At 39.8% G+C, this 17843-nt stretch overlaps 1 protein-coding gene across 24 annotated transcripts in view; it reads right to left on the minus strand.

Annotated features, from left to right (window-relative positions):
- rbfox1 (RNA binding fox-1 homolog 1) overlaps positions 1-17843 on the minus strand; it is a 636526-nt gene that overhangs the window by 59197 nt on the left and 559486 nt on the right. For all 24 annotated transcript variants that reach the window (XM_066689841.1, XM_066689843.1, XM_066689825.1 and 21 more), the window contains one exon: positions 11225-11467. In XM_066689841.1, the coding sequence (XP_066545938.1) occupies positions 11225-11467 (243 nt within the window). The remainder of the gene's footprint in view (positions 1-11224; positions 11468-17843) is intronic.

Genomic DNA, 17843 nt, shown 5'->3' on the forward strand with positions numbered 1-17843 from the left:
GATTACTCAGCCAAAAGGGAAGACAGCCAAATGCTTAGTCACTGAAGCAAATTCCTACACCTTTGAACAGTGTTTTCCTGCCTGAAATTAAGCCCACTTTCTGTGGCTTATGAAATTAAAAAAACAAGGTATGACAGACTACACATGCGGTGAATCATATTACTAATCCCTGGTTAATAGTTTGTTTTCCCACTTTTGGCTGAGTGAAACTAAATTGAGGTAAAGGTAGTAGGAGGTAAATAATACATAGGCAGAGTCCTCAATTATTGCCCTTTTTTTTCTAGGGTTCATTAACACAACCCCGGCGCAGGCAGTGGTGCTATTTGTTTCTTGGCCAGGGACTACATTGGGTCCTGAAATACTCCACTGGCAGCAGTATTGTAGACTGCAGCTGCACAAATAAGCAGCGGCTGAAATACAAGAACGCTGTGCATTCAGATAACCCAGCACTAAAAAAAAGAAAATAAGTTAAAAATATATGACTGATTAAACTGAAAAAATAATTAAAAAAAAAGGATTGTGGATACCGTTTCCATAACAGATAATAACAAATAAGGGTAAACAAATCTGAAAGCTAATATCCACAACTCCAGCAACGATGACATCACATTTTAACAGGAAACCGATGGTAGTATAACTTTGATAAACACTTGATTTGCTGAAACTATTTTTCATTTATGGAATCCATTTACGTTTTTATTAACTTAAATGACACTTGAAATACGCCCACTAAATGCATATAACTAGAGAGCCAGAATAACCCAAAGATTTCTGACACGCTGACGATTGCAAGGGGAGTGTCTTAATTTAGCTTTAGTCATCAGCTGTAGTTTCTCTGCGGTGAAACGTCAAATAAAGCAATATACGCTTTTATGATGGGAAGAAGTAAAGTGGATACTTTGTTGGAGAGAGTTTCTATTTTTTCTTTACAGACTGAAGCCTGCAGTTCTGGAAACATGCCAGATTCTGGTCTAATACTGCAGTGGGGTGGATGAGGCAGGAAATGACTTTTTTTTCCTACCATGTGGGCATCAAGAAAACTCATTGGTGGCACAGCTTATGAAATAGCTAGCAGCAATTCCACCCTGTGGTCTGAGAAGAATTTAGAGCTAAGAAACGTTGTAATTTATTTAGTCTATAATCTCGAGTTACCTTGATCAACAAAGCATCGTGAAAAAGAAAGCATCCATACAAGCAGCAAAACACTGAGACACCAATTTCCTTTTTCAATGAATATAGTTACCCAATATATATATCGCCAATTGTGGTGAGCCTTCTGCTCTGAAACCCAGCAGAGAGGTGCCCAGACCAAGATGCCCCGTAAGTACATAACATGAGCCACAATCACCACAGAATACCCGGCTCGAACCAACAGGCTTCCACCAGTTTTAGCATCATTCCAGCACCCTGTGGTGGGCGGGTAAGACTGCGCTGCCCAGTTAGCTGAGCTGAACCAGGAACACCAAAGCCAGTCTCAGCCTGACTCTATCTGGCACCTTCTCAGCAGCCGTCTGCTTGTGATTTTGAAATGAATCCACCCAAGTATTTTGTCCAATTCCAGCCCTCCTTGTGTGCCCCTTGCAGAAACTCAGCCCTACTCAATGGGGATTCAAACCAGCAGTTCTTGTTGATATATATATATATTCCCCCTTCCCCCTTTTGTACATACTGTTATACCATTTTTCACAAGCCTACTTTCGAAGAGGCCAGGAACAGTTTTTCAGCTTTCCGGGCTCTGTTCAAGGCTAAATTCTGCTCTGCTGTGGCCATTATCAAAATTAAATGAATGGCAGACACTTCACTGCTAAAAAATAAGATGAGACGAGACTGCAACAATTGTCTGAAACAGGTTAACTATAGGTTAAATCACAGCACCAACCCTCTGCCTGTAGCCCAGGCACACAGCTCAGCTGCGGAGCCACACAATACGTCACCTCTTAACAACATAAAGGCCACTCCACGAGGACAGTCAGGGCCTCTGTGATCTGATAGGAGTGCCTGTGAAGTGTCTCAATGTACTTTACAGGAAGTGCGTTTTGACTAGAGCAGTGTTGACACAACCCACTGCTGAGTGGAGTTTGAAAGAGATTGATCCCATGCTGCGAGAGAACGGCCTGCTGGAGCTAATGGGGAAAATGAAAGGTGACACACAGTGAAAAGGCACTTGTACTTCGAGGTTTGATTCTGTCTCCCTACTCACCCTCACTTCTTCAAAGGGCTAGTCATTACAAAAGAATCACATGGGCTGGCTTTATTTATTTATTTATAATAGTAAAAAAGGGTTAGAACTGGACATTAGAACAAAAACTGAACAATGTTACCACTTTGAAATCTGTCATCTTACTGGCACACTTCTACATTGACAGACATATCTGCCGAGTCAGTCTGTTTACTTTGATGCCAAAACTAAATTATAAAAAAATGATACATATATATATATACAAATATTTTAAGTAACAATTACACTTGTGGACTCTTTCCAGGCTAGTTCTGTTTTCTCTCTGCTAAGATTTATTTCACAACCTAATAACTGGGGCAGTAAGTTATGATTTATATTCTCTTAGCAATATCATATTTTTACTGTACTGTAAAATATGGCACACTTCAATATTTTTTGTTTCCAAAAGGAATGGCTGCTCCCTTTTGAGCCAGTGCTTTACAGGGAGGATGCTGTAGGCTAAACATGCATAATGTATTGGTACTAGGAATTTGCTTTCAGACAACTTGCCACCTGCCTTTATAGCTGCTATAAAGGTACTATATTAATATATAACATATGAACTTAGCAAATTTGACCAGAACCTTGTCAGAAATATCTATATTAAACCATGAAATATATAATTACAGTTTTGTATGTATACTATCCGATACACAGTGTTTATTCAATGTATTATATTTTACAAAATGTATTGACTATCCCTTTTAGACTTGTAACAGTATTCCCATTTATTCACAGCTGAGTTGCATGTGAGTTTTGCAGAGAACTGTCTGAGAGAGAGAGAGAGAGAGAGAGAGAGAGAGAGAGAGAGACTCTCACTCCAGATACACTCAGAATGCTTTGACTTTGATTAGATGATCGTGTTTATCTCAGCAGGATGTTGTTCTGGGGACCTCAGTTGTAGTCGACACTAACACCTCATATTTCCCAGCAAGACATACGGGTCTAAAATAAATAAATGATACATAAAAGCAGGGCTGTTCCAACCATCCTAAAGGATATTCGACATTTTCAAATTCCCGTGAGATGATATGGCACAAATCACTTGTCTGTTTAGTTATAAATGTATGTTTATGAAGAAGTGATGTGTCTAAGTTATGTTCAGTTATTAGATTTTATTTGCTGGCTGTATTTTAGATCTTTCAACCAAAATGAAATTAAAACGGCAAAATGTAAATCAGTGCCTCCTCGCATAGCATATACATATATAAACCTGATGCAGGATGGTCATTAGTTAGCAAGCACTTCACTTTACAATCTGCAGTCAGTCTTTCCCATTCATACTGAGAGGAGCTAATGTATCATTATGATATAGCAGGTTGGAGGCAGAGTCCCTCAGTCTTTCACACTACATTAACCTTTTGCACCTAAGTATTTATGACCTCATCAGTATGTATTTATCAACTGCAAGTCTATACACAACACAGCAGCAGCACAGACACTGGGGTAATTCAATTTAACTTTCGATTTCTCAGGCTGTTTTGTTAATACAATGGTAATAAATAAAGAACAATATACACACACACATACACACGGACATACATACATACTCTGTACACACATGCACTTTATAACAGTATTCAGAAAAAGGGCTATAACAATATTTGGCTTTGACCACCTTTATACATATCATTTGACAATTAGGAAGTATTTATAGGTACCTTAAATCCTGCTGCATATTTAAAGTCACTAATACAAAGGTCACTGGAGAGGACAACTTCTTCAGCAAAACTAGTTTTCACTGTCTGAAGCATAAATTGCTTTCCATCCAGATACAGTTAAGTACGGCTAGAATCCCGTTCCAGGAACCGGTTACACAATTGCTAATTTACGGTTTTCTACACTCTCTCCCTGTCAACCTACTGCACATTGTGCCGTCAGTCTCCGTGCGCCCGGCCCACGCTTGGCATTGTGACGTGAACACGTGACTCCAGTGAAGCCGTGGCGATTGGTGGTGGAGCGCGCTTCGAAGCCCCGGGATCTCTTGGCTTAAAGCTTTTCTGCCTTAACGGAAGGGACCACGAGGTCTCCTAGAAATATTCTGACGTCGCCGTTTTCTTTTTTTTTCTAACATTAATATAGCCTTACTGCCGCTTCAGATGAGGCTAAATTACAGTTTACAGTTTATGTTCTAGCTTGAAAATTATAGGAGGGCTATTCTTAGAAACACAGCCTGCTCAACACAATTTGTAGCATGAAAACACTGCTTTTTTTTTCGTTTGGTTGCACAATGGCTCCGATTGAGCTAGACGAGTGCACTGTTCTAGTGAATCTGAAAATGAAAAGAACCGATTTTGTAACTATAGCATCAGTGTCAGGGGTGTACCGCTAAAGGATGAAAGCCTATTAGGATCAAATAAGTTACCTCCAGACAGTTGGCCTGTGTGTTGTCCTCACTGTGCCTTTAGAACGCTATTTAATCAGGAACACAGCTGAGTTTGGATGACACTTGACAAGAATATTACTATTCTGAATGGGTATGGGATTCTCTTCTGTGAGTCTTTAATTTACAAGGTAGGAATAGCAATGGATACAACCAAATGTGCCTCAGAATGTAAATTACATAAATGGATGTGCTATGTTTACTCGTTTGAAGCTCGAGAAACACATACCGGTACCAACGGTATGCGGAATTGCCGGGTGCAGTTATTAATTTCGGAGTATAGCTGTTATTTTGGGTTAAGGACAGGAGAGAGTTCAAGGGCTAAATAAATTACAATAGACACTGCTGGTCTAAAGTGACGGCAGCTGAAGAGAATGAGTCACATTATAAGATAACCACTTTATTTTAAGCGCGGTTTGAGTCTAATTGTGCTGTGATTTTAGATTGTGCTGTGGGTTCGGTGAATGAACAAATCATGCTTCTCTGCAATGTGATAAGTAAGACACATTGGTTAACCGAGAGAAAAAGAAAAGAAGATTGTTGTAATCTACATAATAGTGAGGGAAGCTGGACTCACTTATTTCATTTTAAAGCTGCTTTCAAATACCTGTATGGATACAGTCAATATGTTTTTACTTATTTATTTTTTTCTAATTCCATTTTTAAATCCCAAATATGTTTTTCAGCTTTGTTTTTTTTCCATATTTACAACCTGCTGCCCATTTGAGCCTGAGATTTAATCCATTTTTGATTAATTTCCTTGACAAGCTAAACCAATATGTTTCAATACCTCTTTAAAACAGTAACCCAATAAGGGACAGAACTTTGTAATTAAACTTTTTTAATATCCAGAACAACCTTGTACAAGTACACATACATGCATCTCTGTCTTCTTAAACTATGCAGAGCATCTTTGGGGCTGTCACCCCACACTGCAGTTTACCACTTCACATATTTATGCCTTTTATAGGCACGACCATTTTTATCAGTCCATGGAAATATGTATCTGTGTATTTGGGAATAGGGGTCATAGAATTAAGGACCCCATATGCCTTTCACGCAATTAACCTTTCAAATCACTCGCCAACAATGAATCTGACTGACAATCCAGAAAATGTGACCCATTCTTTACCCTCTTACTTGGGCAAAGGTCAGTACAGTCACATTTATACAACTGCTATCCAAAGCTAAAAGCAACATGTAAAATCCTAAGCTATCCCAGGCAATTACAGAAAACACGTCATAAAATATATTGTTCATTTTTGCAAAAAGCTTTAGATACATCTGAAGATAACAAAATATTAAGATATTAAACACGTACATCAAATTGTCATGACATTCTGTAATTCAATATGAGGCTGAATATCATACATTACTGTAGTGCCTATGCTGTTAATGCTAGCTGTGTGTGTTTTCCATAAATGGCAGACAAAGAAAAGACACATGAAGAGGCAACTGGCTTTCGGCTCCAAAAACTGCAAGGGCATCAGGTTTCACTCTCTGCCCAGGGGGACCTCAGCATGTTGTTCTTGGAGATTATGCATTCCCATTGTAACACATTAAATCCATATACAGCTATCAGTGTCTTTAATGTGTTCCTATCTCTTGTCTCACATTGCATTTGATTTTTTTCCCCTCTTTCTCTCTTGCAGACTACCACACTTGACTCCTTTTTTTCCTTTTATGGATTTAAATTCAGCATTTAAGAGTGTCTTCCTTCAGAATAGTTGAGGAAGAAAAGAAATCGTGGGAGCCAGTGTCTGAGCATGTTATCCGTTATGGAGACTTCAAACGTTTTAAAAAAACTTTTATTTTGTGTAATGTAAGAGTCAAGCTGTAGATATGAACGCACACGTGTATTTAATGCAACTGATAACCTATTACAAGTCAGTGCCAATCCTTGAATTTGCTACATCCATAATGAAATGATAAGCAAAGTTTCAGTACTTAAAAATAAATACCAGATACTGCCAAATCAGCACCCGGGGGAAAGGAGTTTATGATCAGCCAAAGGAGGTGGGTGGTGACTCAGACAGGGGTGAAATTTCAAGCCCTGTTGCAGTAGTATTTGAAACAATACAGCTGGTATAAAATCCAACCGCAGAGGAGAGCACAGAGTCACCAACAAAGTCATGAAAAGCAGTTAACAATTTAATTAATGCACAAAATGCTAATTTCTACCCTTCGTTATTTAACTGGGAAAATATCTAAAGGCAAAATTCAGTTCAAAGACGTTAGTGATGTACCGTGTATCTCAATTTCTACTTCGAAGCTGCTGTGACCAGAGAACAAAAACACCAACATCGTTTGTATAAAAACAATCCACACAGACCCAAGGGGTTGGCCCTCACGTGTGAAAACGGCAGACGTCCGAAGCAGGTATCCTTCAGTGTCTTTCCAGTGGAAATTAAAAATGCATTAAGACTGACCGAAACAGCTACAAGCAAAAACAAACTGCAGCCCGACGCTGTTGACCCGCACTGTAAATTGAGATTTACTGCACTGTAATTGCTGTTCTAATTTAATTTCGCACACTGGACTTCGCAATTGTAATACAATAGGTCTAAAACCTTGACTTTGGAGCTAATATTTACTTCACTTTCTGACCCACATTTGCTCTCGTTCACTGTGCTCGGGACTTGGTCTCCAACTGCACAGCTGCGGCTCAGATGTATTTAACAGGGACTGTGGTATAATCACGCAAAGCCTTTAATTAGCAGCGTTTTATTCTCCCTCAGCTCTGGCCAGCGGCTTGGCAGGACTGACCTCTCCAGGCACGGCCCCCAACTTGAGTGCAGGTCTGCCCTCGCAGGCTGAGGGTTGCCGGCCTTATTAATAGGGGGCAGGGGTGTTGGGCAAACAGAATTAGTGAGGAGTTAAAGCTGTTGCAGGGGAAGGAGCTACTAGGTTAGCTGTCAGTTTTTTTTCCCCCCTCTGTTATCCATACAAGTACAGAACAGAGCAGAGAGCTGTACAACCACTCCTTTCTTCCCCCATTCCTTTGTAACGGGGAATTCAGTGCCACGTGTCAATAAAAGGCTGTTCAGTTTTTTAGTTTTTTTTCATAGTCTGCTGGTGGTCTGCTCTTTTGGCTTGAAAAGGGGGCTGACCTCCCTTCATTTCTTTCGGCTCCTTTGCTACTTGACAGCGTTGAGTCTGAGCAGCATTCCAAACAGGGGGCTTTAATGGGCGCATTGTGCGCCTGGCACCCGGCCTCCGCCACAGCACTCTCTGAAGGACCCAGCTGAGAACGTGGATCCCTTTTAGCAGAGCACGTCTGCCCAGCACAGATGATCAATGCATGAAGACTGAAGTCCATATTTTAAGCTTTAAGCTATTATATTTAGTAATTCGGTCATATTTTTTTTATATTATTATTGTACTGCTGTATTGAATTTCAAATCTACGATTACAGTAGCTCTTCATGAGAATAAAAAAAAGCCAGAACTACATTTAACATAATGTGTGTGTTTAAAAATAAGATGACTATATATGAGTCAGTCAAGTACTTCAGCTCCGGAAACGCAGGCCTTTTCCGAATGTTTAATCCATTCATTAATTTAAATATATAAGCACCACCTTATACAAGTTATTAAACTCAACGTACTAAACACGTGGTGAGACTTTGCACCGTATTGATCATCCCTGCATGGAAACATGACAGGTTCCATTTCCCATTTATTTGTCATAAAATGGAATAACTGTACCAGCCGCTCTCATTCTCCTGACATCAAGGAAACACGAGCCGCGATCCAAGGGACCACAGTCGAGCTCCGCCACACGCCTATTGGAGAGAGAGCCCAGATTTGCCAGTGCAATATAAGTAGGGGAAAAGATGAGTCTGATGTATTTTTCATGAGTCGCCGAGGCATTGGAAGCACACACACATTTCCAAAGCATGAAGCACATAATTACATACGTGTCTTCTTTTCCCCAGCCTTTTAAGGTCTTAAATTTCAGGACTGCAACGGCATTCATGCATAAAAAAGAAAGATAATGAACTTCTGAAGCACATGCTTACAGCCCATAAGCCGAAAGAAACGGAATGATCTTCTGAAACACATTTTCATAGGTATGTCTAAGCGTGTGGGTGAATTGATATCTGGACGCTGTATGGGTATTTAGAGTGAAGCGCTCTCTCTTTATATAGACACACAGATACATACATTATATTAAATATTGCAAATATAACATTCCAATTTCCATAGGAGCGTAAACTATGTGTACATGCTTTTACACACACAATTCAGCCTGACTGAAAACTGCTCCCAGCGCCTTCCTACCAGAAACTGTGAATACTGTGCATGAAAAATGATTCTAAGTGACAATAAAGCGGCTAGTCAACGGGAATTAAATCAGCCACAGCTCAGAAGTAGATTTAAGTTTCCCGACTCACGTCCTCCACAATCACTGCGGCTCAATATAGGAGAGTTTCCCAGCATGACCTCTGACCCTGGCCACGCACCACATACAAATCGGTTTGTTTACCAGGGACATTCATCATGATTAGGGCGCTCATGAACAGGGATGAATTAGCCGGTCAAACTGGGAGGATGGAACTGCAGGTTTGCGTCGGGCTGCAGAGTAGAAGACAGTCCTAAATACACCGAGTGAAGCAAAGGGCAGGCGTTTGTGCTTACATGCTCCCTCACCCTGTGCTCACGCTTGGGCGAAGAATTCAGTTTGCTAAAGGATTATCTAGGATAGAGGACTGGCAGTTAATACGCAATGATCCAGTGAGTGTCATGCAGACTTACTGTACTGAAAAGACCTCACTTCCCATTTCATATCTCCTTACACATGCCACTATATATTTTTTCTTCCCCTCAATGAAGTGCTCACGTAATCTCTGCACAGCATGGAAAGTTGGCATGGATACAAAGCGAATTAACCCAACTTCCTTAAACAAGGATAATCTGTAATGCATGGCCAATTAGACCTCACCATTTCAGAGATGTATATTGCTAGAGAAAATTAGTATCCTTAGCCACCATAGTGCCTTCAATCTAGTTAGCTGTGTGAGGGTCAAAACAGCCTGAGGATTATGAGGAAAAGCCTTCAATGATGTTGGAATAGCATAAAATAGATTCATGTTTTATGCTCGTAAATAGATTAATGTTGTACACGGTTCAACGGAAGTCAGTCGACAACTGTGCACAGGCTCACACCAGATGCCAAGGGAACAGATTTGACCCTGTGTGGGGCAACTACGCCACTGTGCAGGTATCCAAAAGAACAAACTGACATAAACCACTTCCTGCTCTCCGGACGGCCACTGAAGTACGGTAAAGGCAAGGACAGATGGTTGCCATGCCCTCCTGTGTTTTGGAAAATTGACATCTATTAAGATCATTCAAATGTTTCAGTTTGCAGACAGTGTAAATGCAGAGGGGAGGCACGGGACCTTTTGCCGAATCCTTGAAAAGTTACAAATAAAAATTGTCACATGCATGCAAGTTGAGGTCTGCAAAGGAGCAATAGAATTGAATTGAAATTAAAGAGTTCCAAAAGTTAAAATGGCAGCAACGGGTTGGACACATTGCAAGAAGGAAGGGTCAAGGATGGAGAAAGGAAGCTATCAAATGGATCCCAACAGATGAAAAAGACCTAGGGGGCGACCACATAAATGTTCGGCTGATGAAATAATAAGCTTTGCAGGCATGAGATGGAAAAGAAAAGCTAAAAATCAAAGCCAGTGGGAACATCTTGGGGAGGCCTTCGTCCAGTGGATCAATATAGACTGATAATGATGATATATATATAAAAGATTGAGCCAAAGATCTCACTGTTCACTGTTACAGAAATATTTGAATCATCTCTTTTCTGTTTTTAACACATATTAAGTTACCCCTCAAATCTCTCAAGTAATATTATACGAGCTCTACTACTGCCAGGAGGAGGGCTGTTATAATTGTATTAATTGCGAACTGTCAGAAGAGCTAGGTTTCCATTCCTATTACAGACAGTAACAGGGTAGGGGATGACATAGTTTTAATAACAACTGGTGCCTGGTGAGGTCATTACTTTGAAAGTCTGTGTAATTTAGCTCTCTCTCTAACCTTACACTCTGCGCTGTGATCTAAGCAACAGAAATTACATTTCCAGATGTGGCAGGTCAGTGTTTTTCTTTCTTTTCTTCTCTCTAAAACTTGATTATTTAAAAAAAGGAAAAGAGAAGCATAGAAGAGTTTGCCGAGACTGAAGGACTTGCATTAAAAAGTGCTTCTGTGTATGTGTAAACTGACTTTCATATGTGTAATTCAAAATCTATTCAAGATATATTGTAAGATACAAGATGACACTGAAAATGTTTTATGCTTTTTTTTCTAAGAACTCATATTAATCCAAATCCACCAGAATAAAACGCCCTTCCTGATGTCACAACCCTTGTTTCTTATTCTATTCCACTGTTTTTGTTGTATCCCTGCAACCACTTGCCAGCATTTGTTTGCAAATCAATCCACCAGAGGAATTACTAAGAACCATAAAACAACAGCCACGTGTCTCTCCTAGGTGGCAGCATGTGAAACAGCTCTCCACTATTTCCAAAGCAAGCCCTTCTGGGGAACACCTCAACTCTGTCACACAGGCCTGGGGAGTTCAGTGGCATCGGAGGTACTTACTGTGGCGGTCCCGGAGACGGTCTGTGCATTTGTGTCAGGGCCGCTCTGTTCGCTGTGTGTCTGCGCGGGAGGGTACATGTTTAGTGTGTGCTCGGGGACTGTGGTCTGGCCTGTGTAGTCTGGCGCGGGGTGGGGGTGAGGGGCCGTGTATTCGGCAGGGATTCCATTCTGAGGCGGCGCAAACTGGGCTGAAGCGTAAGGCTGTGCCATCGTTTCAGGAGGTGCTGTGGCGTCCTGATTACCCTGAGGAGACAAAAAGAGAGAAAAATACTTTAAGAAGATGCTTTTATCAAATCGCTCTGTCACTCGCAATGCAAATAAAAAACAACCAACAGCAAACAAATATCTAAAATAAGTTCCTACAACGAGAAGCAGCACATGTGATGTCACTGTGGAAATACATACTATTTTATACTAAGTGTTTACAATTTGTGCAACACTTGCTCAAAAATCCCAGGCACACTGACAGACCTTTCCATTCCTTTCATTTGAATTCATATCCATAGTCCAGAATTAATATCGTACTATTGGGCATACCTTACTGAGAGCAAACGTAACTTAACAGCTCCCTGCACACAACCTGTAACACCTCAATTCTTGGATTAAGCTCTTGTTTGTCCTGATTGAATTTGCTCTAGCCCAGACATATAGATCATTCCCTTTCTTTCCAGGAGAATCCAGTACACCTTATCCAAATCCAGGCACAGTTCTGTGAAATGTCTTGGATCCAAAAGGAATCACCATCTCATTTTCCACAGTTGAATAGCAGTAAACCTTTCTCATTTGGACGTGATGCAAAGTAGCACATGCTATTAATTAATTATACAGCTTTGGCAGAATAATAATAACTTCATGCCTACAGAAAGCTTAAAGTTTCATTAGAAAGAGAGAGAATAAATCATTATGATGAAAAATTAATGGAAAGGTCAAAGTATCTTAATATGCAGTATCGAAGAAACTAAGCAGATGTCTACCACTCGCGTTTTGTTCGTTTCAGGTTCGAGGATAATGACAATTAAAATTCTTCGCATGTTCAGATATTGTTGGGGGTTCTGAGTCTGAATATAATACAAATGACTCGCCAGGCTGGTTGTACGGAGTTGTTCATTAAGTATATTTTTGCATTTTAAAAGTTGTTTGCTTAAGTAATGCCAACAAGGCTATCAGGTGGTGGGTGAACAATATCTGCACCAAAGTATATCATCTGAAACACACTGTGTAACCATTCACAAGTTGTTCTTTAAAAATGTATGTATTGCTCTTATTTTTTTCTTTCCCCCCACCCCCACAACAGCTTAAAGTGTTGTCATCCTCTTAGACACAAAACCTAGCCTGAAAGTAGCTGCATTTTCAGCAAAACCCCCAAAGATTATATATTTTCTAAGAGTCTGCCCCAACTATGAAATAAAATGGTGTGCTGAGTTTGCTAGTCTTAAATTGCCATTCTACAAAATGGACTATCATCAGGAGGAGAGACCACAAATCACAGAGCACTCCAGTGGACCCAGAAAACCACATTTTGGCAGAGAGGCCACTGAGGAAATTGCTAAGCAATATTTTACGTGTAGCATTTTCCCCCCTTTCGAACAAAAACAAAAAAAACACAACAGCATCTGCTATCTACTCACCAAAACCCCTCTGACGAAGAACTAGCCAGTCCACACACAGTATAAATTACACTATTAGATACAAGTTAACCCAGAAGTAATATTAATGAGCACAGAAAAGAAGCATTAAAAAAAATCATGCACACACAGGAGGAATTAGAAACAGCGATTTGGGGCTCGGTAAACGGATCCTTGTAAAATTCCCTGCTGCTCCTCCTGAGTTCTTAAACAGATGTTATAGAGAGCATGCTGTTTCTCATTAACACCATCAGCACTTTACACTGGGCCTTCATTAATATTCCTAAGCAAGCACGCTTTGTGATAATTACCACTAATATTTAATTAAGAGTGCTAAACTCTCCCTCACTTTCTACAATGAGTAAGTGTAAAAATAAAAGAACTTATACATGCATATATATTTTAATGTAGCTTGTTTCATAAATGTGTCACACTGAGGACTAATTTACCACAGTAGCATGCAGAGTATGTGGTCCCAGGTCAGTGACTCTGCTGGGACTGTTCCACTGAAGTCACTCTATTCCTAAAGCTGCTGTGAGGTTTTGGAGTCCCATATAAAATAGTTGTTGGCAAACTGAGGAAGAACAAAGGATGGCAGACAGTCAGGCTTAGCTAAATGTTTTGGCCTCAATCTAATGAAAACCACATTTGCAGCTCTGAAATATGCTTTACGTGGCAGTGTATGAAATGCACTACTTTACTGCTTGCAGCTTTAAGGCACCTTGTAACAGAACAGAGCAGAACAAAAATATATCTTAATTTGATATAGGTCACTGAAGATAGCACACATTTGAGAAGAATGTAACTTCATTTTCGTATATATATACCCTCAAGTTGCACTATAGTCAGTAATGTTAAAAGCTCATTCACCAGAGCCCCCAAGCAAATCAGTCCCAGTCTTGGTAACAGAAACATTTTCTCAGGCCTTCTAATAAAAGATTTCTGTGACAGGCGATAAAGGTGCACTGAGTGTCACTGAGTGGCAAAAAGCAGATCAGCTAATCTCTTGACTACCTTTTAACTCACCCCCCCAGAAAAAGGCATAGTGTAAGCAAAAGCAGCAAAAAAGAAAACCCCTCAGAAGTCATTCCAAGAAAAATGAAATACAAGAATAAAACATAAGCACACAACAGCTTTGTGTGTTTGAAGCAGTTTTCATTTAAAAACAAATACACTACAGTACGACCCCTCTTCCTTGTGCCACAAATTACATGAATACAAACAACTGTGAACTGTGAAAGATATCGCTGTGACCAGGGCAAGTATACATACATCTAGACTTAAAAAAGCACAGGCGAGAATTACAGTACAAAGAGACACAGTGAGAGAGAGAAAGAGAGGGAGGAAGAAAAGAGAGAGACAGAGAGAAACAGCTGCAGATAATTCAGCTCGAAAGAGTTGCACAAGGGGCTCCCTCTTTCTTCAAGTAATACTCATACAAATGAATACAAGGCATCCACTCTCCTGCCCTGCCACAGAGCAAAGGAGAGGAGGGAAAAAAGAGAGCAAAAAAAAACCCAAAAGGAAACATGCTTCGTAAGCAAAATAACAGGGAAAAATTATACCTGCTGCACCATCTTGTTCCCTTTTTCCTCCATAAACTTAGCAGCTGCTCTAGTCCCAGGCCCTGCAGCATCTGCCTAAAGCAAGCATCAATTATGGATGAGGGCGTGTGTTCAGTGTTGTGTGTAGTGTGTGTGCGCGGGTGTGTGTATGTGTGTGTGTGTGACAGAGAGAGAGAGAGAGAGAGAGAGAGAGAGAGAGAGAGAGAGAGAGCGTGGGGAAGGAGGGAGGTTGGGGGGTGGGTGGGTACTGAGAGGAGGGGGAGCTAATACAAGCATTTACTGACCTCCCACTCTCCCCACATCTGACTGCCCCAAACCTCATCCAGATGGGACTCTCTCGTTTCTTGCTTCCTTGACTCTTTATTCCGCCCCCCACTCCCGTCTCTCTCTCTCTCTCTCTCTTTCCTTGGCAGTCCTCGCCCCATTAATCACAGCAGGCCACTCCTCTTTGTCTAGCTACCAGATACTGTGTGGAGCAGCAGTGGCCCAGACATTTGGAGGGATAGAGTAATGACACATCTTCGGTGCATTAATATACTGTTCTAAATGAAGGTGGGTGTGTGTTTTGGGGTGGTGGGGGGGGGAAAGTATGTGTGTGTGTGTGTGTGTGTGCGTGCGTGTGCGTGCGTGTGTGTGCAATCATACTAAAAATGTAATGGGCTCTGTTGCCAGGGTACAGTAGTTTGCTTTTTCTGTTGTTTTGTCTATTTCAGTGCAAAATAAGTCCGTTTATATGCGTATTTATTTCTGAATGAAAAAGTACTGAGCAAGAACATAGCTAGTGGTATGATTTTAATACATTTGTGTTTGTTTTTTCTGTTTTGGAAATATCTGTTTTTAACCTGAAGCCTTAACTCTTAATTTTGAAACATTCAAATTTTGCTCCTCTCCGTTTATTCCGTGTTTGTCAGTGACATTTGTAGGGCACATCGGTCTGTGACTAGCAATCAGCGTTCCTGACAGAAAAAAGACGTTTCTGAAGGCATGGCGGTTTTGTTTATGGTAAAAACAAGAACAGCAAAAGATAAATGTGAATTGGAATATGTTTCTCTTGAAGGAATTGTACAAGGTATCTTCATACACATACGGGCATATTTCAGAACAACTGATTGCATTCAATACTTGAAATATGGACATATTTTTTATTTAGAAACCTTTTTCTTCCCTAGTCTTAAAAATATATATCTATTGACTTTAGTTTATAATGTGTATTATGGTTAATACGCCCTCAGCATTTTGCATCATTGCTGTAGCACCCTGTTAATGTCAACATGGTACCACAATATAATAGAGGGAAGTGTACATTTGTACAGAAAGGCAATCTGGGTCACTGTATGGACCACAAAAGAACAAAGTCTCTATTTGCAGCAAACTGTGCTGGCCATTTGAAACACTTGATCACTAAAGCGTTTCCCCACCGATAATGCTTTACAAAAACACCCGAGACCATTAATATCTGTCTATCTTTGAAATAAAAATTGAAATAAAGCAAATAAAGCAAAATTAACACTTTGACACAACATAATGTCCTTTGTTTTTTTATGAACAAATTTACAGATTTAGTGGATGCTTGATATTAAAGGGAATGAGAGATGAAGAGATTCTTCAGACAGCTTGATCTTAGAAAGCTTTTAAATAATGCAAAGCCTTCAAGTGGAGTTATTCAGTTCCCAAATGGCTCCCAATACAAAAGCAGCTCTGTTTCCCACTAAAGAAACCATCATGATCCCGTTAATGCAACAGCACCCTTGCAAATCTTACTGACAGTGGGGAACGCACCTCCTAAAATAATCTGATCATATTGATATTGATTGACAAAAAGACACACATACAGGTGTACTGTAGGTACAGAAAAGATGTGCACTGTGAAATAATCTACTTTGGAAGTTTATCAAGCATGATTTTTTAAATAAAATAATATAATATTAATAAAGGACATTGATATGTTATAATAAGAATAAACTGTGCCAAAACAGTCATGTTTTAAACGTTGTTGTGTATCCCATGTAACTTCAAAGCTGTTCACATAAATGATGCAGACTACCATGGAAAGGACTGACTCAGGTAAAACTCGAACAGGGGATTTTGATTCGGTGGCTGCACACAGGGATGAAAAAGTGTTCTTCACAAATAAGAGCATGCCGCTACTTTAAAAGCTGAAGCATCAGTAATAGCAATATATGATAGTCCAAGAACTGTCTGACTCAATGACAAGACAAGGCTGGCTGACTGCAGATACAATCTTCTACAAACACACGTGCAAAGCCAGATGAAAAATAAAACCGGTCTCCCCTACCTATGAGCCAAATCCTGCGCATTCCGACTTTGAAGGAAACACATTGGATTAAAAATTACTATTCCTTATAATGCTAGGGAAAGGTCAACTTCCAAACAGATGCAAGGGTGAAATGTCAAAACCTTGAAGACCAACAGCTGTAGCCAATCAGAAGCCTGTAATTTGCAGATTGAACTTGCCATGCTGGGCTTTGAAATGGGCTGCAAATAAAATCTTTAGATGATATAGTCCTCTTTGTATTCATACTTTAGTGACAAATGGCTGGAGTTCAAACTATATAGGAATGTATGGATGTAGAGAGAGGTCTTTAGTGTCATATCTACGAGCCTTCTGTAATCTGTTTACAATTGTGCATACAGTTGTGTTATTGTTCTGCTGTGTCCTAGAGTTACAGCACCCTCTTTCATATGCCCCATCTGTCAAGCTGCAAAAAGCCGGGATTTAAATCCAGCACGGAAGGTGTTTTTCCTTTCTTTCATTCCTGTCTGAATGTAGTCCAGATATATCCGCACTAAACAACAATCAAAAATATAAATGAATAGACACATTACAACACAAGTTTAACTGCAGCATTTATGATTTTGAAAGGATACTGTGAGACATGGCAAATGGAGATATCCAGAGATATTTCTGCTGCACTGAAAGGGGCCTGATTACATCTTTAAAAAAGTAACTTGAAATGAATAAATAAAAAAAATATGAGACTTCAGCAGTGGAATCATTTAATTTCTGAAGATATTTATCTTCGGTGTCATCTGTCCATGTGGTCTGTCACACTGTTAACACATCTGATTAGTGTTGCTATTGACTAAATTATATTTATATGGAAAAATGCCAAGATTCATGATTAAACCACCACTTCAATAGAATTATAATTGATTAATAATTTTTCCATGCTTTTGGTCTCTGCATACAGAACATAACACTAAATAATATTAATGATTAAAACATACATATCAATCACTAATATGAGAAAGACAAAAAATAATAAATGACAAAACAGCCCCAGAAAGTGGGCTTCTTTCACTTTAAATTTCTGAATATTTTCTATAGACGGATTAATTAAAAGCAGTGTTTACACAAGGTATGTTAATTAAGATTTAGCCACAATTACACTGTGATGCTCTGTTTGA

This window comes from Amia ocellicauda, chromosome 17, assembly GCF_036373705.1.
Source record: "Amia ocellicauda isolate fAmiCal2 chromosome 17, fAmiCal2.hap1, whole genome shotgun sequence".
Classification (NCBI taxonomy): Eukaryota; Metazoa; Chordata; class Actinopteri; order Amiiformes; family Amiidae; genus Amia; species Amia ocellicauda.